Genomic DNA, 27074 nt, shown 5'->3' on the forward strand with positions numbered 1-27074 from the left:
AAAACATACTGTTCCATCACTTGAGGCTTTTAAGAAAGACTGGACAACTATTTGTCTGAAATGGTATATAGGGTCTCCTGCTTGAGCAAGGGCTTTGACTAGAAGACCTCCAAGGCCCCTTTCAATTCTGTAATTCTGTTATACTCACAGATACATATTACATATGTATACGTAATAAGTATTGCAATACTGGAAAAGGTAGCCATATTTCACTGTAATCATCCATTGCCAATCTATGTTGATAAATAACTCACTCATAACTTGTTAAACCACTGCAGTCTACTGCCTAGTTGAGACCATATATTTATATTTCCAATGCTCATGTACCAGTTTTTTTTTTTTTAGTTATAAGTAGGGCATGGAAAATCCTCTTTTTTATCCTTTTGTTAATTACCACGTGATAGAAATATAATTCACAAGAATATTTGAGCATGTTAAATCTTGTCACAAAGTTCATATGTCTAGCAATGTCATTCTCAGAAAGAACAATTATAGGACGCAGTATAAACATATGAGTCAAAGAACCATTAATCTTACTGAAAATGAAACTTTATTTAAACCTTTTGTCTATAAATGCTTTGAAGTTCAATAAGGTGAATTATTTATTTGTTTTGCTAAAAATGATGTAATAACGTACAAATTGTTTGATTTTGCTGCTACAAGATAAAGTAGTGGGCATTCATATTATCTTCAAAGGAAATTAAACACATTAACAAAGGACAGATTTGTCAAAAGATATTAAGACCTGTCAGCTACATATTTAAACATGATTGCAACCTAACTAAATTTTGCTAGGGAATAATGAGGCAAAAAGAATATTTTTATACCTATAGTAGCATTTCTAGACCAATGTAGGAACACGTTACTAAGCAAGAGAGTCTTATTTTGACTTAGAATAACTTAATCCACAAATCATGTTATTATAGAACCACAATATAATAATCCACAATTATTTTTCTGTGGTAAATTGCAGAAATAATGTGACTCTCCTGAATGCCAAATTGGAATCATAGATTGAAACCAGTGGTGGGATTCAAATTTTTTTACTACCGGTTCTGTGGCTTGGTGGGCGTGACAGGGGAATACTGCAAAATCTCCATTCCCTCCCCACTCCAGGAGAAGGTTACTGCAAAATCCCCATTTTCTTCTGATCAGCTGGGACTCGGGAGGCAATGCATGCATAGTAATACAAGTCCTCAATTTACAACCTCAATGTAGCCCAAAAGTTATGTTGATAAGTGAGACAATTGTTAAGTGAGTTTTGCAACATTTTTTGACCTTGTTTGCCACAGTTGTTATGTGAATCACTGCGGTTGTACGGTTAGTAGCCCAGTTGTTAAATGAATCTGGTTTCCCCATTGACTTTACTTGTCAGAAAGTCACAAATGACCTCAGGAAACTGCAACTGTGATAAATACATGTCAGTTGTCAAGCGTCCAATTTTTGATCATGTGACCACAGGGATGCTACAATGGTTGTGTGAAAAAAATAAGTCATAAGCCACTTTTTTCAATGCTGTTGTAACTCAACAGTCACTGGACAAATACTTGTAAATCGAAGACTAGTTATGTAAGGCTGCAATTGTGTCTGTTCTAGAAACTTCAGTTGGTACAGAACTAAGGACTGCTTGTTGAATTGAGAGGCCTAATCTCCTATGGTATTCAACTTTTTTTTAAAAAATAGCTTCAAAAACTCATATTTTGAACAGGATTTTAACTGTCACTAATCACTATTTTAATTAATGGCTCTGGTTATACTTCTCATTTAACACAAACCAGTGAGTTCAGTCATCAGTGCCATGATAAATTTAATATAACAAGCAGAATAACTGTTTTATCTTCACACGCAGGACCGGATTTTCCTATAGGCTAACTAGGCTTCAGCCTAGGGCCTCAAGATCAAGAGGGGCCTTTTATTTTTATTTATTATCCGTGTCACATTTTTTATAAAGGTTAGTACCAATTACAACATGTTTCATTTAATATATTGATATATATCACAGTAATGATGTATTTTATTATCTCTCATGTAATTTACAAACTTAAAAATGGGAGGTGAAAGGGCCCCATAAGTGGAATAGCCTAGGGCCTCTTTTCATCTAAATCCGGCCCTGCTCACAGGTTGGACTGGTGACTGCTCCATGTTCCACTTTTTGCTTTTTTCCTCTCACTCAACACACTTGATTCAGCCATTCATTTTAACTGAACTTATTACCAAGAAAGCATGCTTGAGATTTCAGTCTTTCAATCTCCTGAGAGTTTGATCAAGAGATGAATGTCTGTGTCTGGAGACAAAAACAACCACCACAAGGAACTCCTGGAAAGCAGTACATTCTATCCATTAAATGCCAAATCTATTTTTAACTCTACACCATGACAGCCACAGACAGGCCATCAAAAGCTTGAGCAGAAGAAAAGCACAAGCTCACAACAAGGCAACAATATAATCCAGGTCTTAATTTCCCTCTTATTAACTGAAGCCACTGCTGGATACCAGTGGGTGGGTGGAGGGTGGGGGGAATCAAGTTTTGCCTTTTTGAATCCTACCTAGTAGTTCATGATTCAAACCCAGAAACTGTTTATCAATTAATTTTAATACATAATCTGACAACAGCTTGATGGTTTTAGAAGATTTCTTTAAATAGTGACTGTGGTTGGTTAATAAAAGTCATTTTCAGGCAACAGGAGGAGTATTACTTTACTAAGCAGTTGAAAATAGGCTCAATAAAATCAATGCAGAGCAACAGTAAGCCAATTTTAATTAGCAGCAGAAAAAAAACATCTTAGGACATTATTTTTTTAACAAGCATATGTTAAAACAGACCTGAGATTTATAACACTGAACCAACAACGTAAACCTACGTATTCTGTTTGGCTTGCTCCATATTATTTTTTCATTTTGCAGCCTTGATAATTCATTTTGATCATCCATCTCTTCACCAAGCTTTACATTTTTTTTTTTTACATCATACGCTTTTTCAGTCAACTCCACATTCTGCTTCAAGTCAAGCAAGAAGATATTAATTACATCAGTGATCAACACGGGGCTTACTTTGGCATACATCTCAAGAAATCTGCACTAGCTACTTGATATCCATCTGTGAGCATCTAAACAAGTTTTACATTTTTCTCTCAAGGAACTGTACAAGTCAAAGAGTAAAATGTATGAATAAAACTACTAATAAGTCAAATTTATGAATAATGATCTGAGCTGTTTAGTCAGAAGAGCAATATATAAATGCAATTAATAGTAAAATAATAGTGATTGGTTATTAAACATAATACCTAAGAACTTTGACCTGCGCAGTTGAAAGTATTGTATAAGAAGTTTCTTTTTCTCTCTATATATATAGCAACAGGTATAAGGATTTATCAAAGTTTTCCTTCACATGTACAAGGAAGCAAGGATGACTGACATGGGGTAGAACCAATCATGTTCTTTTCTATTTCTTACTTTCTTTGAATGTTGTAAGAAAATAGCTAGCCTCTCTTTTCCATTCCCACTTACTTCCACTTATTGCATCCCACATGAGCAGTTCCTATTTGCCCTGTTACATAAAACAAAGCAAAACACACAGGTGTGCATTCATGTTTTTCTTAATTAGAACACAATTAGTTCTTCTTTGGTTGGTATAGCATAAGGAACTGTTTGCCATCCTTGGTCTATCTTGTGTTAGACAGCTTCATCACAACTATACATTTTTTAAAAACCATCCACAATTTTTTTTGTTTTTATGATTCAGGAAATTATACAGTAAATCTTGTGTGTAAATATAATTAGCTCTGAATTGAAAGCAGCCATCAGAAAAGACCCATGGGATAAAGATCAGTAATAATGTTAACTTGAAGTTAATCAAACTATAATTTAAGCCAAACAACAAAGGCAGAAGAAAACAGATTCAAGAAAATATTGTCTCACCAAAACAATTTTAATATTCTTCGTCCCCTGGAGAAACTGATGGTCTAAAGTGTAGTTTGGGGCATTCTCCTGGCCAATTGCTGTGTGAGAAAGTATTTATATAATACTAGTCTCGCTAACAACCTTCAGATTTATTTCCTTTAAAAAACATATTAAAATGTGATGGTAAATATTTTTGCCAGGATGCCAATAAATGTGAAGGACAGGCTTTATTTTCCCTTCCCTTTTTACACTGTTGACAATAAAGCCTTAGTACCTTGCAAACAGCAATTTAAAAACTCTCTCAGCTGATACTAAGAAAATATAGTGTAGGGGTCATAATTTATAGGTGGAGAGAGATGAGACTATAGGTGGAGAGAGATGATTTTAAAAGTTCCCAGCAAATTATAATTTCATGAAAATATACTCTCCCATTCCCAGTTCACCCCTACAGTATTTACTTCTAGGAACTTTGGTCAATGACTGCAACCAATATGTTTCAAACAACTTACGTTAGGATCCCTGAAAGTCAGTCTGAGAAACACATCAGGAGATGTTACCAGTCTGGCTAAAGAGTACTGGGCAAGGTGGATCATTGGTCTAATTTAATTTTAATACAAACTGTCTACAAATGCTAAGCATGCAGCCCTACCTCCTAATGTTTGTCATGAGATTATTCCCCAGAAGGCTAACAATGCTTGAACAAAGGCCATGGCCTATGTCCCAAAGTTTATCAGAAGGGGATTCTCGACCTAACTTTAGATAAAGATTGTCTCTGCTTTCATTTATACATTATCTCCTCCCTTCTGCAAAACAATTCATTCAGTAATTGTTGTGACCAGACAGCTGCCAGCAGAGCTGACGGCAGACCCAGATAGTGAGGAGGATGGGGAGGAACCTGGGCCACTCCTGGAGTCTGGGGGAGGCTCTGATGAGTGCTCTGTGTCGGAGGCAGAGATGGGACCAGGAATCTCCAACATTTATCAGTTGCCTTCAGAGTCCAAGAGGTGGGGAAGAAGAACAGCTGGAGCCTGTTCCAGATGTGCGCATGCGCAGAGCTGTCAGGCGAAGGGAACAACTAAGGAACTGGGGTCAACTCGGAAGTAAAGGCACAAGTGGACCCTGAATGGCCCCTCCCATAGGGAATAAAGAGGAGCAAAAGGGGAGTAGTGTTTGCAGGAGACAATTACTTCACTTATTATTGTGAAGATTTGCTTATCCGAGTCCGTGCCTCACAGAGACTCCTTGTCAGGTATTTCATTTTACAGCGTTGCAACTGGAAGCTCTCAGCCTGGCAACTATCCAAGGACTGATAAGGTCTGTTGTTACAATTCACCTTGAAAGGCTTATTGCCGGGACCTTTCTGGATGTGAATGCCAGGAATTCACATTAGCCAAATAAAAAGGTTTTTTTTCGGGACAAGGAGACTGTTTCGTCATTCTGTTAAGCCTGGGTCAGAACAATAAGCTATAATACTGTTATGGAATAATGGAGATATTAGTAGATACTCATGGTTTGCTATTGTTCAGACGTGGCAAGATTTTGAAAACAATGATAGTCTTCTTCAGAAAATGGATGTATCCAGGGATAAAACAAAAATGTGTTTTAATGTTATATCCTGTTATACAGTTCATATATTGCAATAATATATGTGCATAATGCATATTGAATACTGTTCGATATAGCCCAGGGCATCCCAATGACAGGGAAAATATACACTCTCTCATCTGGAAAAGCTAAGGGGACTTAAATATGTTGTGGTTATCATTAAGTGAATCACTGTTGTTAAGTGAATCACAAAGTTGTTAAGTGAATCATGTGGTCATTAAGTTAAATTATGTGGAAACCAGCAAAATCCATTGCAAATCATGTTCATGTGACATGGGATCAGTGGTGGGTTTCAAAAATTTTTAGAACCTCTTCTGTAGGTGTGGCCTGCTTTGTGGGAGTGGCTTGCCGGCCATGTGACTGGGTGGGAGTGGCTTGCTGGCAATGTGGCTGGTGGGACTGGCTTACCAGCCGTGTGACTCGGTGGGCGTGGCCAACTTGTAAAATGTGGTGAAACTCACTTAACAAAGCTCTTGCTTAGCAACCAAAATGTTGGCTCAGAAACTCTGGCATTTGAAGCACGCAAGCCTTAAAGTTGTCAAGTTACTTTTGCACTCCTAACCCTTTAGAAAAAATAGTCCAGGGGTGTTCAAACTTGACAGCTTTAAGACTTGTGGACTTCAACTCCCAGAATTCCTCCTCCAGTCATGTTGGCTCAGGAATTCTGGCATTGAAGTGTGCAAGTGTTAAAGCTATCAAGTTACAAGACCCTTTAGAAACAATACTCCAGGGGTGTTCAAACTTGACAGCTTTAAAACTTGTGGACTTCAACTCCCAGAATTCCTCCTTCACTCTTCATCTTGATGATGTGCAGACGTGCGGGGGGAGGGAGCCGGAACCGTTTCTAAACTGCACTGTAGATTTGTGGAACCTCTCCTATAGAAGAGGTTAGAACTGGCAGGAACTCACCCCTACATGGGATGCTGCAACCAGTTCCAAAAGTGAGTCAACTGTCAAGCACTCATAATGCAGTCATGTGACCTGTGGGGTGGGGTGGTACATTTTACGACACGTCATTATAACTCTGAATGGTTATAAAATGACCAGTCGTAAATTGAGACTACCTGTACCATTTCAATCCATGTGTTATTAGTAGAGAAGTTCCAATCTGGTAATTTCTATTTAAACAGCAATATAGGAAATTTAATAACCATTTACATGTTATATCACATGGTAAATGTATATGCAGCTTCTCTAATTTATGTGATTGTTAATGTAAATTGCCAAAAAAATAAACCCTTTATTTCAAATACAAATATGCCCTGTTTTTGTTATTTGACATAAACATTTCTCTGATACAATATATACATAGATAGTCCTGGAGCTATCACTGTAATGGACTCTGCCTATTACGGTTGCATATCATCATGGCCAATAAGCAAAATGGCCTTACTTTATGACTCCGCCCCCTGCTCTCCCTGAGGCAGCTGTTAAACAAATCCTGGGTTGTTAAACTCTGCCTGATTGGCACACACTATATCCCTCCTCCTGATCTTCCTTTGGTGGATTTCCTTCAGGAACCCAGCGGTGTGGAATGAGTGGGTGGAGTACTGCAGTATCCCTGTGGTTGGGCATATGGGTGAATGACTGCGGGGCTACTTCAGCTGCCATAACTTTGAAACTGGGCCATAAGTAGTTTTTTGGGAGTCTGTCATAACTTTGAACAGTTGCTAAGAATACATGTTCTGAATCAAAATTAAAGTAACTACAGTCACTGGCCATAGCATTTACCACATATCTTCTTACTATATTATATTTGTTATCCCATGTCAAGGCTATTTATCATCTTTGATACCCAATGTTCAGCATGCAAGAGATTTAGGCTGACTAACTGGGGAGATTAACTCAATTTAATTCTAATAGTTGTCATGTCCCTAAAATAATGCTTATAATTTTGGACTCAATATCTCCGTGTTCATGTGGCTGGCATGACTAACACTGAAGGTTCACGGAACGCTGTTACCTTCCCACCAAAGGTGGTCCCTATTTTTCTACTTGCATTTTTTACATGCTTTCAAACTGCTAGGTTGACAGAAGCTGGGACAAGTAACAGGAGCTCATTCCGTTATGCGGCGCTAGGGATTTGAACTGCAAACTGCCGACCTTTCTGATCTACAAGCTCAGCATCTTAGCCGCTGAGCCACCGCGTCCCATATTTACATATTTAGGCAATTTATGGAAGTGTGGCACACCATTAATGCTCCCTGATTAAACAGAATTATGTAATAGCTGTACAGCAGAAACAAAATTCAATTCATTAACTTCCTTTAAGAAACAGCTTCTTCCTGTAACCTAAATAAACCTCTAATTATTATAGGCTTGTATATCATGCTTCATTCTGGTTTTTAAAAGATTGATGTTAGACTGAATTTTAGAAATACATTCTTGAGCTACCAAAATAAACATTTTAAAAACTATTGTCGTCAAGCAACATGTAAAACTGAAGCAAGAAGTAAAAAAAATTATTAAACATTAACCACAAAATAAATACAGCATGAAAATAAAACTTCAGGAGATGTTTATGCAATACAAAATGGATAAGGAAATGTTTTATCAGACCTCCTATTGTACAACAGTGCCTCAAAGCTGCCCTTACAAAGGTTTTTGAAAGTTGAACAAAAATCCCTCTAACAGGACAGTGTAGGTGCTTACTTATTTGATAAGGTTTTGGCTGCACTCCAATGTATATGCTCATTAGAATAGGTTCCACTTAGTGTAAGACAATTTAGCCCTAAGTAAAATTACACAGATGAATCTTGTGCACATAATTTTGTCCTTAAGATCTTACTATGTAGTAGTTATGTGGAGAAAGATAATGAAAAAGTATAATGTTCTCTCACATCATATAAACACATGACTTACAATTCTAACAATTCACCTTGACAATATTGGAACATGGTTACATAATTTTTCAGAGGGCAAACATTTGTTCTGAATCCGAATCAAAGTAATTACAAGCAAGAGCTGCGGTGGCGCAGTGGTTAGAATGCAGTACTGCAGGCTACTTCTGCTGTCTGCAATTTGGCAGTTAGAATCTCACGAGGCTCAAGGCTGACTCAGCCTTCCATCTTTCCGAGGTCAGTAAAATGAGGACTCAGATTGTTGGGGGCAATATGCTGACTCTGTAAACTGCTTAGATAAGGCTGTAAAGCACTGTGAAGTGGTATGTAAGTCTAAGTGCTATGGCTATTGCTTCAGACACAGTGTCAGCCCTGAAGCCATATTGGAGCATCTTCAGGGCTGCCACATTGAGGCCGGTTGGAGCTGTGGGAAAGGGAGGGGGCATAGAGATATCTGGGGACTTGTAGTCAAAATAAAATTATTTCTCCTGTGAACCACCAGGTGCTGGGGAGGTGTGGACTGAAGCCAACTGGAGTTGGGATGGTGACTTGATTGGCCCATGTGACAGTTGTGAGGATGGGGGGGAGAATTTTGGGGGTTTGATTTGGGTGGGTAAAACCTTGGGTCTTTCAGAGTCGGATTTTCCCCAGCTGTGCCAATATGACATGCCTAATAAATTTGTGCTTTGAGGAAACCCTGGGCCTCAGAGTTTTGATTGAATTGGGTCTGTTACTTGGAATCCTGACACACTGACCATAGCATTTACTATTTATACTTCAGAACTAGGAATTGGATGGAATATATGCCTATGGTTTCCTGGTCTCTTTTTTTTTATTATTTAATTAGCGCTTCTAGACCGCCCCCTCTCCCAAAAGGGACTCGGGGCGGTGTACAGTCCATATCAAAAACATCATAAATAAAATTTAAACAATTAAAATTATTAAATGGATAAATACATAAATAAGAGGAGGATAAAAATAGACAGAACTGTAATTGCTAAGTAAATAATTTAAAATATACAGAATTTAAAACCCCAGTGTCCTATAAAATTAAGTCCCCTAGAAAACCAGTAGGAAATATATATGCCAGGAGGTAGACGTTAAAAATTATGCCAGGCCAGCCAGTCGGAACAGGTGAGTCTTCAGTTTCTGCCGGAAGGAGCGGAAGTCAGTGGTGGTTCTAATGTCGGGGGGGAGGTCATTCCAGAGGGTTGGGCCCATCACAGAGAAGGCCCTACTCCTTGGTGTCACCCGTTGGCATTGCCTAGTGGACGGCACCAGGAGAAGCCCCTCCCTGTGAGAGCTTCTTAAGACCATGTCTATACTGAGCTCACATGTGATCAAAGCAAGTCTTACAAATGACTCCTCAAACTCAGAACAAAGTTTATAGGGCAGGAGTAAATGGGACAGAGTAAGACTGGCAGACTGCAGACCTGATTGCAGGGTCAAGTTGTAGGCTTCTGTTCCTCCTCTTATTTAAATCTTCTCATTGAACTGAAATTTGAACTATACAGAAATTCATTAAATGAAAACTTGAAGTGAACTAAATTACAGTAGTCCTCCAGTTACAACCACAATTGAGTCTAAAATTTCCATTGCTGAGCAAAACAATTATTAAGTGAATTTTGCCCCATTTTATGATTTTTCTTGCCATACTTGTTAATGAATCATTGCAGTTGTTAAGTAAATAACACGGTTTCTGGTTTCTCCATTGACTTTGCTTATCAGGAGGTTGCAAAAGATGATCACAGTGTCACTCTGGGATACTGCAACCGACATAAATACATGCCTGTTGCAAAGTATCCAAATTTTGATCACCTGACCACGGGAGTTTTACAATGGTCATTTAAGTGCAAAAAATGATCATAAGTCACTTTTTTCAATGTTGTTGCAATTTTAAACAGTCATTAAACAAATGGTTATAAGTCAAGGTTGTAAGTTTATTATTACACCTGTATAATAATACACCTTTATATCAAACATGGGGAATGGTAATGGTATGATGTTCATATTGTAAGACTGATTTATAAGATTTATCTTGACAAGTGGGGTATAAAATACTACATCTGTGTAACTTATGAACATTGATTGATTGATTTATCATCACTATATGTGCTCCATCTCAATTCAAAACTCAAGCCAGCTATGTCTATACAAGAGTGAACAAAAAATCAGAATCTTGTTTCAAATATTTTTAAGAAATATCTGTAGTAAAAGTATAGCATTAATATATATATATATATATATATATATATATATATATATATATATATATATATATATATATATATATATATATATATATATATATATATAATTTTAATGAAATGATATTATCATTTCATTAATAAACAAAAACAAAAACTTGTTTTAGCTTTAACATGCAACCCAACTCTTTATTCAGACTGTCTTCACTGTAGATTTTCTTGTACCAACAAGAAGGACTTACCTGTGGGCAGGTAAATGGTGACATTGTTGCAGAAATCTGTGAAGCAGCATTCTCTCCTGGTTACATTCTTAGAACCATGGCAGAAGATCTGTGCCTTCAGCTGCGGTAGGGAAACACATGCCTTTATTACTTCTTGCCGGCCATTCGTTAGCATGACAGAAGTCCAACATGCTCCCTCCGTTTCACAAGTGAAGTTTGTTTTTTCACACAATTGGCACACACATGTTAAGCCTGAAATGATAATTAAGTCTTTGGTAGACAACAATGCCAAACAATGCACAGAATAATCCCAACCTAGACCATATTACTTTAGGCTACATGGCACTTGGAGAGATTTGTCTGAAAAAGGAAGATCAGGGTGAAATTGTTTAGATTTTTAAACAGATCTAATATACAGGTAGTCCTCGACTTACGACAGTTCATTTAGTAATCATTCAAAGTTATAATGGCACTGAAAAAACTGACATAATCATTTTTCACACCATTTTATGACCTTTGCATTGCAGCATCCCTATGATCATTTGATCAAAATTCAGATGCTTGGCAACTGGTTCCTATTTATGATTGTTGCTGTGTCCCAAGGTTACATGATCACCTTTTGTAACCTTCTGACAACCAGAGTCAATGGGGAAGCCAATTCACTTAACATCCAAGGCAACAAAGGCTGGAAAATGGGGCAAAACTCACTTAACAAATGTCTCACTTAACAACAGAAATTGTAGTCATAAGTCAAGGACTACCTATATTTTAAATAACATGTTTTTATACAGTGCCTTTGAGGGAGACATAATTTACCCTACCATCAAAAATCCTAAATTAAAGCCATGGATCAATTTCTTTTACTACTGGTTCTGTGGGCGTGGCTTGGTGGGCGTGGCAGGGGAAGGATACTGCAAAATCCCCATTCCCTCCCCACTTCTGGGGGAAGGATATTGCAAAATCTTCATTCCCACCCCATTCTGGGGCCAGCCAGAGGTAGCATTTGCCGGTTCTCCCAAAATTCTCTCTCAAAATTTCTGACCAGAACTGGTCAGAACCTGCTGAATTTCACCCCTGCCATGAATCCAAAGCAAGATTTCATCTAGGCCATGGGTATCCAAACTTTTGACTTGCCTGGGCCACATTGAGCGAAAGGGGAATTGTCTTGGGCCTCACATAAAATATGTAGTATAGTTAACATATATAAATCACACAATAATGTTAAAAGTTTACAATCTTGGGGGCCTCATTATAGTACTAGCTGTCCAAAGACACATGCGGCCCGTGGGCCAGACATGCCTGATTTAAACCAAAAGATGGAGATGATGATGAAAGCCACATTGATTTTAAGAGACAATATATGTTAGATATTAGCATATATCGTAGGAAGTCTCCTCTCTGGTCCGCTGCTACAGCGGGAAACAGGTATCGCTCTGATTGGTCGAGAGGCGTACCCGAGTCCTATAAAAGGGGAACCCTCCGGCCACAGAGCAAGCTGGATCACTTCTTCTACAAATAAAGAGCTGTTAAGTCACTTAGTGTCCGCAGTCTGTTCTCTCGTTGCCCAGATCTAACATTGGCGACGAAGGTGGGATCGAGAGACAGATAGGACGAAGAACGCTACCTTAGAATCCCCGGATTCGATCCAGCCAGGAATTCGGCAGAAATACCGGCAGCCATCTCAGGACACCGCAGCGCGGCAATTTCAAACGAGGGAAAATGGCGATGCACACTCCTCCAGCTCCTTTCGACCCAATCGCTGATCATTGGGAATCACACATGCTCAGGTTCGAGTGTTTTCTCGAAGCAAACGAATACACAGGAATACCGGACTCTCGAAAGAAAAATATATTCCTGAGCTACTGCGGCCGAGAAGTTTTCGAGACGGCCAGGGACCTCTCTGAACCAACCCCCATTCAGGCGGTATCATGGACGGCGCTGCAACAAACGCTGCAAACCCATTACGCGCCAAAACCTTCCCGCCACGTTTGTCGCCAAGCATTCAACACGAGGAACCAGAAGGCGGGAGAATCTATCAACCAGTACGTTGCAGCTCTACGAAAAGCAGCCACACATTGTGGATTCAGAGACCTGGACGAGCAAATTCTGGATCGACTCATATGCGGGCTGAGAGACATTTCCCTACAAAAACGGCTGTTGGCCAAAACCAATTTAAGCCTGCAGATTGCACTCGACGAGGCAAGAGCTTCAGAATCAGCAGAAAGATCAGCGGAAACAATTCAACGCGGGTTCAACACAAGCCAGCCAGCGCCAAGACACACCAGAGTCCACTACGAGGACACAATTCCAGACTTCGAAGATCCCGAGCTCGAGGAAAGTCACCTGATGCGGAGCAGTCACGTGAGACCTGGGGGGAGACCCGGATTCCGTTTGCCGCCCTGCGCAAGCTGCGGAGGGAATCACCCCCGGTCTACCTGTAGGTTCAGGAACGTTGTTTGTTCGCACTGCAACAAACTTGGGCACATCGCACGAGTGTGCCGGAGCGAAGTCCCTGCCTCACGGCAGCCACCCATGTACCGCCAACAGAAGCCCAACCCAGGGGCTTGGCGAAATCAAAAAGGGCGCCCAGAGAGAAATCCACAAGTGTTTACCCAGAGAGAAAATTCCCAAAGAGCTGAGCGAGCGTATTCCCAGAGAGATTACTCGCAAAGAGCTGAGAGAGCGTTCTATCAAGACGCTCAACGAGAGTATCTTCAGGATACAGATGCTGAGATAGAGTTGACCCAGAGAGAGGAATTGCGAACGTATCTCACCACAATAAGTCAGGTCCGCACCAAGCGGCCTAAAAAGCTGAAAGTCACAGTTCTCTTGGAGGACTCACCTTGCGAGCTAGAAGTTGACACAGGATCGTCCCTGATGATCATTTCATGGGCATCCATGAAACAGGCTATCCCTAGCCTCAAAAAGAGCCAACTACGTGTTCCAGACATCCTGCTTCGAGACTACCAGGGGAACCAAGTCCCCATCGTGGGCCAAGGCACATTCCAGATCCGTTTCAAGGACATCGTAGCCCAGCTGCCCGTGACCGTCGCCAGCGCACCATTACAGAACCTTCTTGGACTAGATTGGTTTGAAGCATTGGGGTTAGAAGTCACCGGAATCAACGCCGTGGAAAACAGCAGCGCTGAGCAGATATTTAAGGAGTTCGAGGATGTGTTCAGCCCCGGTCTTGGTAAGTATGTGGGTAAACCAATCTCATTTAATTTAGACCCCAAAGTGGCGCCAATCCGACTTAAGCCGAGACGAGTGCCCTTTGCACTCCGCCCCAAAATAGATAAGGAGATAGATAAGTTAGTGGAGCAAGGAATCCTTGAGCTGGTGGATCACGCGCGTTGGGAAACTCCCATTGTGACCCCCGTTAAGTCAGACGGGTCAGTCCGCATCTGCGCGGACTATAAATGCACAATTAATGTCGCACTACAACAAAGCGCATATCCTGTGCCAGTAGTACAGCACTTATTGCACTCGTTGGGGCCAGGAAAGATATTTGCTAAATTAGACATGGCACAAGCTTACCAGCAGTTGCCCGTAGATAGCGCCACAGCGGAGGCCCAAACCATAGTGACGCATAGAGGAGCATTCAAATGCAACCGGCTACAATTCGGTGTGAGCATTGCTCCAGGTTTGTTCCAGAGCGTCATGGAACGACTTTTGCAAGGGATACCGGGAGTCGTCCCCTATTTCGACGACATCTTAGTGTCCGCTGCAAACGAGGAGCAATTAAATAAAAGAGTCAGAACTGTTTTGGCCAGAATCAGAGAGAAGGGTCTCCGCCTTAAAAAAGAAAAATGTGCCTAGCGTAGAATTCCTGGGTTATAGAATCGATGGTCAGGGAATACACCCCACTTCAAAGAAAATTAAGGCGATCCAGGACGCCCCCACACCACGAAATCAGACCGAGTTGCAGGCCTTCCTCGGACTACTTAACTTCTACAGCGTTTTTCTGAGACAGAAGGCGACTGTTGCTGAGCCGCTACATCGACTACTCCAGAGGAACGCACCATGGAGATGGGGACGATCTGAAGCAGCAGCTTTTGCTGGGGTAAAGCGCCTGCTCACCACTGACTCACTGTTAGTCCAATACAGCCAGACACTACCGCTGGTATTGACCTGTGACGCATCACCCTTTGGAGTTGGCGCAGTCCTTAGCCACAGGATGCCAGACGGAAAAGAAGCACCCATCGCCTTCTACTCTAGAACTCTTTCATCGGCCGAGAGGAACTACAGCCAGATGGACAGGGAAGCGTTAGCTGCTGTAGCTGGAGTAAAACGTTTCCATGAATACCTCTACGGCCGCTATTTTGAACTAATTACAGATCACAAACCGCTGTTGGGACTTTTGGGGGGAAACTGCCCCGCTCCGGTCTCCCTTTCTCCACGCATGACCAGGTGGACTGTTTTCCTGGCTGCGTACTCCTACAAGTTAATTCATCGACCGGGCTCCACTCTAGGACACGCGGACGCACTCAGCCGTTGCCCACTACCGGACCTTTTGCCAGACCCCACTCCTGAAGTACCGGTGTTGCTCATTGACTGTTTGGACTCTGGACCGGTTTCTTCCTGCGACGTTGCAAGGTTCTCCTCTAAAGACAGTTTAATAAAGCAAGTTCAAACTTGGGTTTGGAGGGGGTGGCCGAAGGGAAACGTGGGCCCGGAATTCAAAGTGTTTTGGTCGAAACGGGACGAACTCTCAGTGTTACAAGGTTGTTTATTGTGGGGGGATCGAGTTGTTATTCCTTATGCGTTACGTAGAAATGTGTTAGATGCATTACATGTTGGGCACCCGGGGATCGTTAGGATGAAGGCGTTAGCGAGAAGTTACGTTTGGTGGCCAAACATGGATAAAGAGATAGAGGAGTGGGTGGCCACTTGCGATCCATGCCAAGAATCGAGACCAGCACCCCCGGAAGCGCCCGCCACAGAATGGGAAAAGCCTAAAGCACCCTGGTCGAGAATACACATCGACTTCGCAGGGCCAGTTCAAGGTCAGACGTTCCTTATAGTTGTGGATGCATACTCCAAATGGCTAGAAGTAGTCCTAATGACTTCAACCACGGCAGAGGCAGTCATTAGGGTTCTACGGCGACTTTTCGCCACTCATGGCCTGCCCGACCTCCTGGTCTCCGATAACGGGCCCCAGTTCACGGCCATGCAATTCGAAACAAACTTAGCAGGTCAGGGAATCCGGCATGCCCTCGTCGCGCCATTCCATCCGGCATCAAACGGACAGGCGGAGAGAATGGTGCGATCCGCAAAAGAGGCCCTCGCTAGGATGGGTCCAGGTGATTGGCAAACACGCATTGACCATTACCTATTAATCCAACACATTACCCCCAGCGCAACGACGGGTAGGAGCCCCGCTGAGCTACTCATGGGCCGCCGTCTACGGTCTCACCTGGACCGTCTCCACCCAAATTACTCTGCCACAACACCCCCAGACTCCACAAGCAAAATTCGGAGCTTTAGCATAGGGGATTCAGTATACGCCCACAACTATGCAGGGGGAACATTGTGGATACCGGCAAGGGTCATTGGCATCACTGGTCCACGATCGTATCTGTTAGAACTGGAAGATGGGCGGAACTGGAAAAGGCACATCGATCAACTTCGGGGTCGCCTGGCACACTCAGACCTATGAACCGAGGACGAAAGCTACCTACCAACGCAAAGTCAGCCACTCGAGAGCCCCAACACAGAGAACTACGACACCTGCGAGCCCAGGTCAGAACAAGAGGCCGAGCACGAAACGGAACAACCCCCAAGCAACATGAGCAAGCAGACCCCCGAACACCCGAGCAACGAAAGCATGCAAACCCCCGCACTTGAAACTGAGAAAGCAGCCGACCCTGCAACCACTCCTGACCAACCCGAACTGCGACGCTCCACTCGAGTAAGGCAAACTCCAACATACCTTAAGGACTACATAACCAACCGCAATGTTCCGTCTAAGAGGGGAGGGGTGTTAGATATTAGCATATATCGTAGGAAGTCTCCTCTCTGGTCCGCTGCTACAGCGGGAAACAGGTATCGCTCTGATTGGTCGAGAGGCGTACCCGAGTCCTATAAAAGGGGAACCCTCCGGCCACAGAGCAAGCTGGATCACTTCTTCTACAAATAAAGAGCTGTTAAGTCACTTAGTGTCCGCAGTCTGTTCTCTCGTTGCCCAGATCTAACAATATACAATTAAGCAAACTCTCTCAAAGAGTTTGAAAGCTCCATTTGCATCGGATCTGCTCCCAATGCAGGTTTGTTCTTATGCAAAGGACTTTAGAGAGCTGATGGAAGCCAAACTATATATTATTATAAAAATTTAGCAGGCAATTATGGCAATAAGCCTCCATAACATTTTCCAATCAGCACTGAAGATCCTATCCATAGTCTTAACATGGGAAAAGGGAGGAAAGCAAAAACGAAGCAAAACATTTGGGGGGGGGGCAAGAAAGTCCAGTTGTCTTTGAAAAGCATCTTTGGGATAACTATGATCTGGATGATTGAGAATCTCCCTAGACATTTAACCTACCTGCTGCAATTTCCCAATCTTGATCTCAACAATCATTGTTGAGAAAATGATCTACAGTATGTCTATAAATTGCAGAAAGATCAGTCTGGTGTGCTAAAGTAGCATTCAGCCTGCCCATGGGTACATACATTTTTGAAATATTTTTGAGGATTTCCCTTTAACAAAATATAGCACACCAGTAGTATACTTATGTGAAATACAATTAAAAGTACTGCAGTAAAATTCAAGCATCACTGAACTACAGTCATCTTAAATTGAAGCAGTGACGTGCGGTGACGTTTATGACTGGTGAGGCTGGTGACATCATCAAACCACGTGGTTGCTCCGATCGCAGGGGCGCAGCCCAAACGGAGAAATTTCTTCAGCTCCAGCCTCAATCAGCGCAGCCGCGGTCCCCTTCATCTTGCCTCAGGAAGGAGGGGAATGGGACCACGTGTGCAGGGGAAGGGGATTGCGGCTCTGCTAATCTGAGGCTGTGCGCTGAGGAGCCGCCTGCACACGTGGTCCCATTCCCCTTGCAAGGATCCCGGGCTCGCCCAATGCAAAAAATGCCTGGGTACCGTGTTTCCCCGAAAATACAACCTGTCCTGCGCTCACTGACCTAGCGTTATCCCGAAAGCGCCAAGTTACAGGAGCCGGGGGTGGGGGGAGCGCTCACGTTGCTTGCCGCCTTCGGTATACCGCTAGGTTGGGGAGTGGCGTTCTGTCCGGCCAGAGGGGAGAGTTGCCGGGAAACTCTCCAGCCGGGAAAAGCGCCATTCACTGATCTCAGCAGCCGCCCCGCAAATCCCCTCTCCAGCCGGGAAAAGCGCCATTCACTGACCTCAGCAGCCGCCCCGCAAATCCCCTCTCCAGCCGGGAAAAGCGCCATTCACTGACCTCAGCAGCCGCCCCGCAAATCCCCTCTCCAGCCGGGAAAAGCGCCATTCACTGACCTCAGCAGCCGCCCCGCAAATCCCCTCTCCAGCCGGGAAAAGCGCCATTCACCAAGCCCTTGCGCAGCTGTCCCAGGCGACCGCTGCTGGCTGCTGCTGCCCGCCGCCGCCCCGCTCCGCTCCGTGCATAACTTCCAAACTCCAAAACTTCCAGCATCGGCCGCTCTAGGAGTGCTCTCTATGGTGGGCTGGCTGCTGGACAGAGAGTTTTCCGGACAGTCTTCCAGCAGCCGGCCCACCATAGAGAGCACTCCTAGAGCGGGCGATGCTGGAAGTTTTGGAGTTTGGAAGTTATGCACGGAGCGGAGCGGCGGGGCAGCGGGCGGCGGCGGGCAGCAGCAGCCAGGGGCGGTCGCCTGGGAGAGCTGCGCAAGGGCTTGGTGAATGGCGCTTTTCCCGGCTGGAGAGGGGATTTGCCGGGCGGCTGCTCAGGTCAGTGAATGGCGCTTTTCCCGGCTAGAGAGGGGATTTTCCGGGCGGCTGCTCGTGAGCATAGTTACCTCATGGCTACTTCGCCCCTGAGGCTGTGCCCGGCTCTTCGGGAGCCAGTTCACAAGAGAGCAGCCGCCCGGCAACTCTCCCCTCTGGCCGGACAGAACGCCACTCCCCAACCTAGCGGTATATTGAAGGCGGCAAGCAACGTGAGCGCTCCCCCCACCCCCGGCTCCTGTAACTTGGTGCTTTCGGGATAACGCTAGGTCAGTGAGCGCAGGACAGGTTGTATTTTCGGGGAAACATGGTACCTAGGCATTTTTTGCATTGGGCGAGCCTGTGATCCTTGCAAGGGAAATGGGACCACGTGTGCAGGAGGCTCCTCAGCACACAGCCTCAGATTAGCAGAGCCGCGATCCCCTTCCCCTGCACACGTGGTCCCATTCCCCTCCTTCCTGAGGCAAGATGAAGGGGACCGCGGCTGCGCTGATTGAGGCTGGAGCTGAGGAGCCTCCTGCACACGTGGTCCCATTCCCCTTGCAAGGATCCTGGGCTCGCCCGATGTAAAAAATGGCGAGATCGGCACACTTGGGGCTGCTGCTGAGATGTCCAGGGAGGCTAAACCAAGCCGCGCGCCTCTCCCAGCCACTTTCACGGCTTCCTGGAGTAATTCTTTTTTATTTTCATGACGAGAGTGGTGAGGCTCCGCCTCCCCTGCCTCCCCTGACTGCACATCACTGAATTGAAGCCTTAGAAATAACTCACCCAACTTGTTTTATCTATTTGTTCATTGAAGATTTATACACTAGCTAATTCCATATTTGTGGCTGGTTAACCAGCTTATAAAAACTCCATTGCTGAATGATATATGTTGAGAGACTTCCTAATATTTGCACTGGACTATTATTCAGATTTTTTTTACAAATATGGAAAGAAAAATAGAAAAAAGAAAAGGAAGAAAAAAGCACAAGAAAGAAAAAGAGGAAAGAAGCAGAAGTTATGTGTGAACATTTCTCTGTATTTCTGCCAAATGCTATATTGCCAGCATTACATTTTGCATTATGTAGTAGTTGTATTAAAATACAGGATACATGTCTTAAATTTTACCAAAACAATCATACCTGCATATGCACATCTGAAGATACTACTTCTACCTGCTGAAAATGTGTAATTTATTTTTGTCAGCAAACAGATTCAAAAGTGCTTTGGGAAAAAGAACAAAATTATTTGATCTGTCTTTTTTAATTGGACTATTTCAAGCTCAGTCATTTTCAATATATTGCCTATTGCTGTAGGTGCTGTTTACATTTAAAAACCATTTTTAATGTACAGACCTATTTTCCTAAAAGCATATAATTTATTGCAGTTATTTAGTACCACGAAGTTTAAGTATTTCTTGTGTCAAAAGCTCTCTGAACTATTACTTATGCGGTGCTACAGAGATATTTTTTCTCGGTTAGTCATGATTAATAAATAAAATTACTTATAGTCTTGTAAACAGCAAGAGAAAGCTTTAGAACAAGAAGACATTGCATTTATCATAAATAGGATTGACTACAAATTGTACCAAGGCCCAAGTGATTCTTTCCAGAATTCCTGCCAGTATCATGTCCTTTGCTGATACTTTAAAAATGTGTTGGGAGATAACTTTCATAGACATCTTAATTGAACTTTTTCGCCTGTAAAATCTTTGGATTGTAGTCATGGAAGTCATAATTTTGTTCCAAGCATTAATGAGGAAGAAGCTTGGGGCATAATTCAGATCCTGCACGTTATTTGTTTTACCACAAACCCAAGGTCTATCTGACTTAAAAGTGTTCATGTTTTTCAAAAGAATAAATTTCGTAATTATCTTCATTCCGGTTGTAGTAGAAAGCAACAAACTTGATGTAAATATCTAATTCAATACCTTAGTGCAATGTTATTTGATGCAAATGTTTGAACTCTTTTTGTTTTGTAGCCCAGAGCTCCTCCTCCTCAATATGCCTAATTCTTGGTAGCCTGAGAAAACAATGATTCCCTGAAAAATGCAGCATTAAATGACTATTGCTCTTTTCCAGGCATTGTTAACTTATTTTTTGTCTTCTTCCACTGTCTTGTGATTACTCCTTTGGAGCTATGTTGTTTCTCTCTCTAGTCAATGTCATTTAAGGAGTAGCCATTTCCTATCTCCTTCTCAAGTAGATTACAGCTACAAAGCAACTTCTGCTTTTCTCTCCTGCCAGTTACACACTTCCCCATTGTCCACTGAGGTTGTAATCTGTTAGCATCTTTCAGGAATGAGAGGACTGCAAAACAGTGTGGGTGCTTCGTAGCTCAGAAATTGTGCATGAATTGTCTAAGAGCCACTGACTGGTGATCCTCAAGCTACAGTTTGGTCACCCTGCCTACCTCATATAAATAAAATCACAAGACTTTAGTAGGACTAGAGAATATTGAAATAGTTGTGTACTTTGCACTGGAAAAAAAAACTAGACTTACCAACTGTGCTAAGCCACATGGTGTAAAGAATATGAGTTATCCATTATATGTTTGGGATAGTAAAGCATTATATGAAATCACTTCTGCCAATAGGTTTAATGTGATACGCAAACTATGACCCTGCCTTTGACCAGGTCACATAACTGGAATGCAGGAGCAGCTAAGAGGGAAAGCAAGCCAACAATTGGTCACCTCAAGGATCTTTCTCATTTGCAAAACTGAATTGGTGCCCTGGTTGACATGAAGGCAAAGTTACCTGTTTTGTGTTTAATATTAAACTAAGAAGTAGGGGCTTGGTTTGACCACATGCTAATGAGAAAATATTCCCAAATGTGTTTTAGCATGTCTTGCTAAAAGATTTTTTGCTTCTTGAAACAAGCCACAGTCCAGCAATGAAATTTGTGCTAGCATTTACAGATGAGCAGAGCTATGTTCCACTCCAAAAATAACATAATATAGATGCATCATAAGAGACAGAATTGTAGCAATTCTTAAGCTAAAAAGTGATCTTAATTAAAAAAAAAATCTTTGTTTTTGCCCAGAAAACTTGCTGATAAGCTTAATGGACTTTGAAACAACATTTCAACATAACTCAACTATGAGCACGTACTTGTTTACTGAATATTTCTATAGTATATTTTACTGCTTGGAAAACATTTATAGTCACTTAACTTTTTCCATGAAGAAGTGACTCATACACTCATATTATTTGCCATTCAATAGCCCTTCAGCATAATTTCTATCCTATGCCTAAAAGGTCAATTGAATTACAAAAACATGATTCCACAAATTACTTCAAATTCTACATTCCTTGAAAATACTGTGATGCTCTTTATCATAAATTGAATGGAACACTGTGTACTCCTAGTTACAAATTTATATCGTTTCTACAATTGGTTTGCAAGTAGTGTGACACTTTGCTAGGTTGTGAAGCTCGACAAATCCTACAACTTACTGTTAAAATTACTTCCTTATTTTCCTTTTTTTTGTATTAGAGTAATCCCAAAGTAGTGGCACCTAGCCAACTTTAGCTGATCTCGAAAAGCTAAGAATAGTCATTGTTGGTTGGTATTTGCTTGGGATATGACTAAGAAATCCCAAGATTGTAGACTGGTTGAAAAAAAAATCTCAAAAGAAGACTAAGGTAATGTTGATTGACAATTGCATGGCATATTCATGCAGGAATCAATTCAACTCCATTGAGCTTTTCTAGCGATGATTAAAAATGGATGAATGATGATTAAGCTTTGTTTACTTTTAAAGCCTATATTTCTCACAGGTGGTCTGTTTGAGCAATGAGGAAAGCGGGTAGGACTACCATTTTGTCTGTCTTTTTCTGCATCTCTTTTCTTCTATTTTCTTTCCCGGCTGGACTTTACAAAAAATATGCTTTGCATAGAAATTTATCAGTGAGGCCAAGGGAGCCTTCAAATTATTCTACTGTACTTCTTTCATCAATCTATTTATCTGTTTGTCTATCTATCTCAACCTGAATCAATCCACTGAAGGATGAAGTTTTCTTAATTTAAGACTATAATCTACTACACTAGTTTAGTGTGGGTTACTAGAAAGTATTTTTCCAATTATCACTCTGGCGCTAAAAGCAAAGGACTGGCCAAAAGTCATCCAGCCAACAGCTTCCAAGTCAGGGGTGGGTTGCTGCTGGCATTATTGCCAGTTCTTAACCCGTGTGAAATGTGCATATATGACAGACATGTGCTGTGCGTGCATGCACTCTTCAATGTAAATTGTTCTGTGCACATGTGTTTCAGTGACTGTTACAGTCACTGAAATCCAAAATGGCGGCAGCCAAGCAGCAGAGAGGGAACCGGTTTCAGGGGCGTGGCCGGCCTGGGTTGCTGCTGGTTCTGTGACCCAGGCCTGTATTCCACTACCACGAACGGGGCTGAACTGGCAACAACCCACTTCTGTTCCAATTTCATACAGGCTAAGAACCTGAATCTTCCTCCTTTTTATTAAATGCTTAGTAATATTTATCAGAAAAGAAACAAATTGTTACAGAACCACAGACAAAAGTTCTGATTTGAAACATATATAAAATATTTAGCACAACCACATTTAATAACGCCCATCCCCTTGGTGGATTTTTTTAAATCACAGACTTTCATTCTCCCTGAAACTAACTGTGTCACTAACCGATATTTATTTTAGCATATGGTAGTATCTAAAGATGAGTTTGCTCTTTTGCCCTAGAAATGTGTTTTCCTTTTAGCAATTAAAAGAGCAATTTTGCCATATGACAAGTTTATATGACAGTGATGGAAAAGTTCAGTACGTTCCTACTCTATTTAGTTAACGTTTTGCATATGCGATATGAGAGCTTGAGAATATGAATTGCTAGTTGGCTGATTATGCAGCAGTGTGGCAAAGAGATTGCCATGTTCCTCATGACCTACTTGGGAGTTTCCCCATTCACCTCTGGTCACAAAATGGAAGAGGAACAAAATCGCCTGTAGTTTCACCCAGCAGAGTATTTCTACCATCCCATATTCCTATCATGCTACAAAAAATCAACATAAAACCCAGATTAACAACTGAATTCAATGTTAGGATAAATCACCAAAAGTGTCCATCTTTATTATAGAACCTAATTGAAACTAGGGAAAAGAAATTAAAGGCTTAACAGAAATAGCTCAGACTTTAGGGGCAAAACCAAGGGGAGGCAGCAGTAGAGGAAGCCAGCATAAGCTGTTGCATTGTTTTCATTCCTAAACCAGGCATCCTCTCCTCTGCCTTCTTCTGAGAAAGAATAAAGCTCTCAAACCAAACAACAACAATAACCCAAAAACAAAAAAACAAGAGGAATCAAAACAAAGAATGGCATAAGGAACAGCTCAAAAGCAACTGAATAAGATTGCCTAAATTGAAGGTTATTCTGAAGAAATAGCTGGAAGAAATTTTGAAAGATTACTGTACTGTAATATCAAATGTAAGCACCAGCTCATTGCAAGAAATGAACCAACTGATGTGCAGCACAATTTGTTGATGTAACTTGTTGATCAACAAACAAGGAAAAAAGCCAAACACTACCAAAATGGAAGACCAGGTTGGAAAATAAGATCAGCATGCTAAGATCAGAGGCAAACAAGCTAGAACAAATGAAGCTGAAGAACAAGAAGTTGAAAGCATATATGATCACAAAATATTACCTAGAGACAAGGAAAATTAAAGAAGAACTAGAAATAATAAAGCAGCAAATAACAGAATATCAGTAGATACAAAGCTCAAACTGCACATAGAATCTCCATTTCTGTTGAATCAGAAATATTTCAACCAATCCATCAACAGAGAGAGCGCAATGAATAAGTCAGTACCCGACAAAGAAGAAACAGTACAATTCTGGGCACGGCTTTGGCACAACCCAAGAAACACAACACAAATGTACTTTGGATAAAGAAAGTAGAGAAGAGGAGGGAAAGAAGCTGAATTGTAAGTACTTGAAATAACTATAAATGGTGGAGAAAAGGGTAATGAAGATCAAGAATTGGTCAGTATCAAGTGTAGATGCACTTCATGGTGTTTGGTTGAAACATCTGACTGGTCTAGCAATTGCCGTCAAGTAATTTCACAACATACTGCAAGGAGGTGAAATTGAAGATTGGTTGACATCTGGCAAAACCTACCTGATAATGAAAGATCCAAAAAAGGGGGCAACACCAGGAATTACAAGTCAATTATCTGTTTATCAACAACTTTCAAATTGCTAACTGGCATTGTAGCTGATGTAATCCAAAAGCATCTAGTTGAAAGCATGCTCTCTCCATCTGAATAAAAAGAAAACCACCCAAACAGCAGAAGAACAAAAGATCAGCTCCTAATTGACAACATGATTTTGGAAAATTGTGAGAAAAGATCAACCTGAAATAGCTAGAATTGATTACAAGAAGGCATTCAACTTGCTGGTACATGACTAGAAAATCAAGTGTTTATAAATAACAGGAATCAGAAACTTTGTACAAAGATTAATGGCACAATAGAAGACATAGTTGCTGGTCAATGATGAGAAATTAATATCAAGAGATGAATCATTCAAATAAATTTACTGTCACCACTACTGCTTTTCATTGCATTTATTCCTCTGTCATCAACACCAAAGAAGTCAGGCCATAGCTATCAAACATCAAAACATCAAAAATATCTGTCAGGCTACCATGACAGATATTGCATGGACAATCTGAAGCTGTATGGAAAAACACCAGCTCAATGGAACCACTGCTCAATACTGCCCATATATATATATAGCCAAGATATTGCAACAGAGTGCCACCCTGACCATACACAAGAGAAAAATAGTGAAAGCTACATGCTCTATGGAAATAATATCAAGAATCTGGATGAAGAAAATCACTGCAAATACCTGAGCAACATGCTGGCAACATCAAGCATACTGATGTGAAGAAAAGGGTTATAGGTGAATACATCAAGAGAGTGAAGAAATCTTAAAGTCCAAAACACTCAGTGGAGGAAATACCATCAAGGCAATAAACACCTGTGCAATTCCAGTCATTAGATGCACAGCTGAAATAGTGAACTGGACTCAGGCTGAAGCAGAAGACCTGGATAGGAAGACAAGAAAAATAGTGACAAGGAATCATGCCCTTCATCCATCCAGCAATGTTGACAGACACTATTACCAAAGAGCATAAGAGAGCATCAAATCAAATGTTACAAGTACACCAAGCAGTTGAATAGAAAAAAGGGCATTGGAAGAATGTCTGAAAGACAATGAAGAGGATGCACTGGAAGTAGTATACCATGAAGGCTTAGTGAAACCCCCAAAAGACCAAGTTGGTTTATAAGAAAAACTAAATAAAGAATATGAAAGAAATATGGCAAGGCCAAGTATTACAGGGACAGTACATTAAAAAAACACTTGCAGGCAAAGAAGATAACAACAAGACTTGGCAATGGCTAAGAGCAGGAAAATTGAAGAACATATTCTCTAGGGAATAAATTACAGAGTAAATGCTTGGATGATTGCCAAAAGATGTGTTCCTGGAAATACTTTTGTGTACCAAGATACTAAAAATTGGATTACCAACATTTATCAGCTATTAATTAACCTTTAAACTGACTTTTTATTAACAAAAGACATTTCTAACCATGCACACTTCATGGTAATAAACATGGTTAATTTCCAGATATTTTTTTTAAAATTCTTATTTGTATTCTGCATGATTCAGTCAAACAGATACATGTTTTGTATAAATTACATCACTTTTATATAGCAATTTATTTATTAAACGTATCAGAAGTTGAAAGATTATTTGTTATAAAATCTAGTTGACTTAGTTCCCCTCCCTCCCTCCCTCTCTCTTTCTGTGTGTTCATGTGTATTTTTGTGTGTATGTATACACACACACATATATATTATAATAACCAAATAACTAAAGCTTCAAGTAAATATGTATATGTGTATGTATATGTACATAGCATACATATTGCTAATATTAACTGTTGCTTGTAGTTGGTATATCTTCATTGCTGTTGCTCACAGTATACTTAATATATTAACCAAATATACTAAAGCATCTCAACAACTGTGAGCAACAGCAATGAAGTTATACCAAACATAAGCAACAGTTACTATTACAAAACAATTAATACTGACAAAAATAAGATGGGAGAAATGTGAATTGTATCTTCCACAATAGCTATAGACAAACATTTAGACGAACTGTCCAATTACCAATTATTGAACCCCTGGTCTTATATTTCTGGAATATAGACTTGTGAGTCATACGCATTTAGAAGCAAGCTTGTTTTCTAGCCTTTATATAACTACTGTCATTTAAAAAATTTGGAAACTTAACATTGAGAACAGAGACCAAGTAATATCCCCAAAGGATAGTTTACTACCAGGGCAGCAACTTTACACACCTCAGTCTATT

The 27074-nt window shown here is 41.2% G+C and overlaps 1 protein-coding gene across 4 annotated transcripts in view; it reads right to left on the minus strand.

The window, feature by feature from the left end:
• Positions 1 to 27074, minus strand: part of ACVR1C (activin A receptor type 1C) — a 58066-nt gene that overhangs the window by 27316 nt on the left and 3676 nt on the right. For 3 of the 4 annotated variants that reach the window (XM_081948723.1, XM_081948724.1, XM_081948725.1), the window contains exon 2: positions 10795 to 11025. The exons of the other annotated variant lie outside the window; for it this stretch is intronic. In XM_081948723.1, the coding sequence (XP_081804849.1) occupies positions 10795 to 11025 (231 nt within the window). The remainder of the gene's footprint in view (positions 1 to 10794; positions 11026 to 27074) is intronic. 4 annotated transcript variants of the gene reach the window in all.

This window comes from Natrix helvetica, assembly GCF_964273705.1.
Source record: "Natrix helvetica genome assembly, chromosome: 1".
NCBI lineage: Eukaryota > Metazoa > Chordata > Lepidosauria > Squamata > Natricidae > Natrix > Natrix helvetica.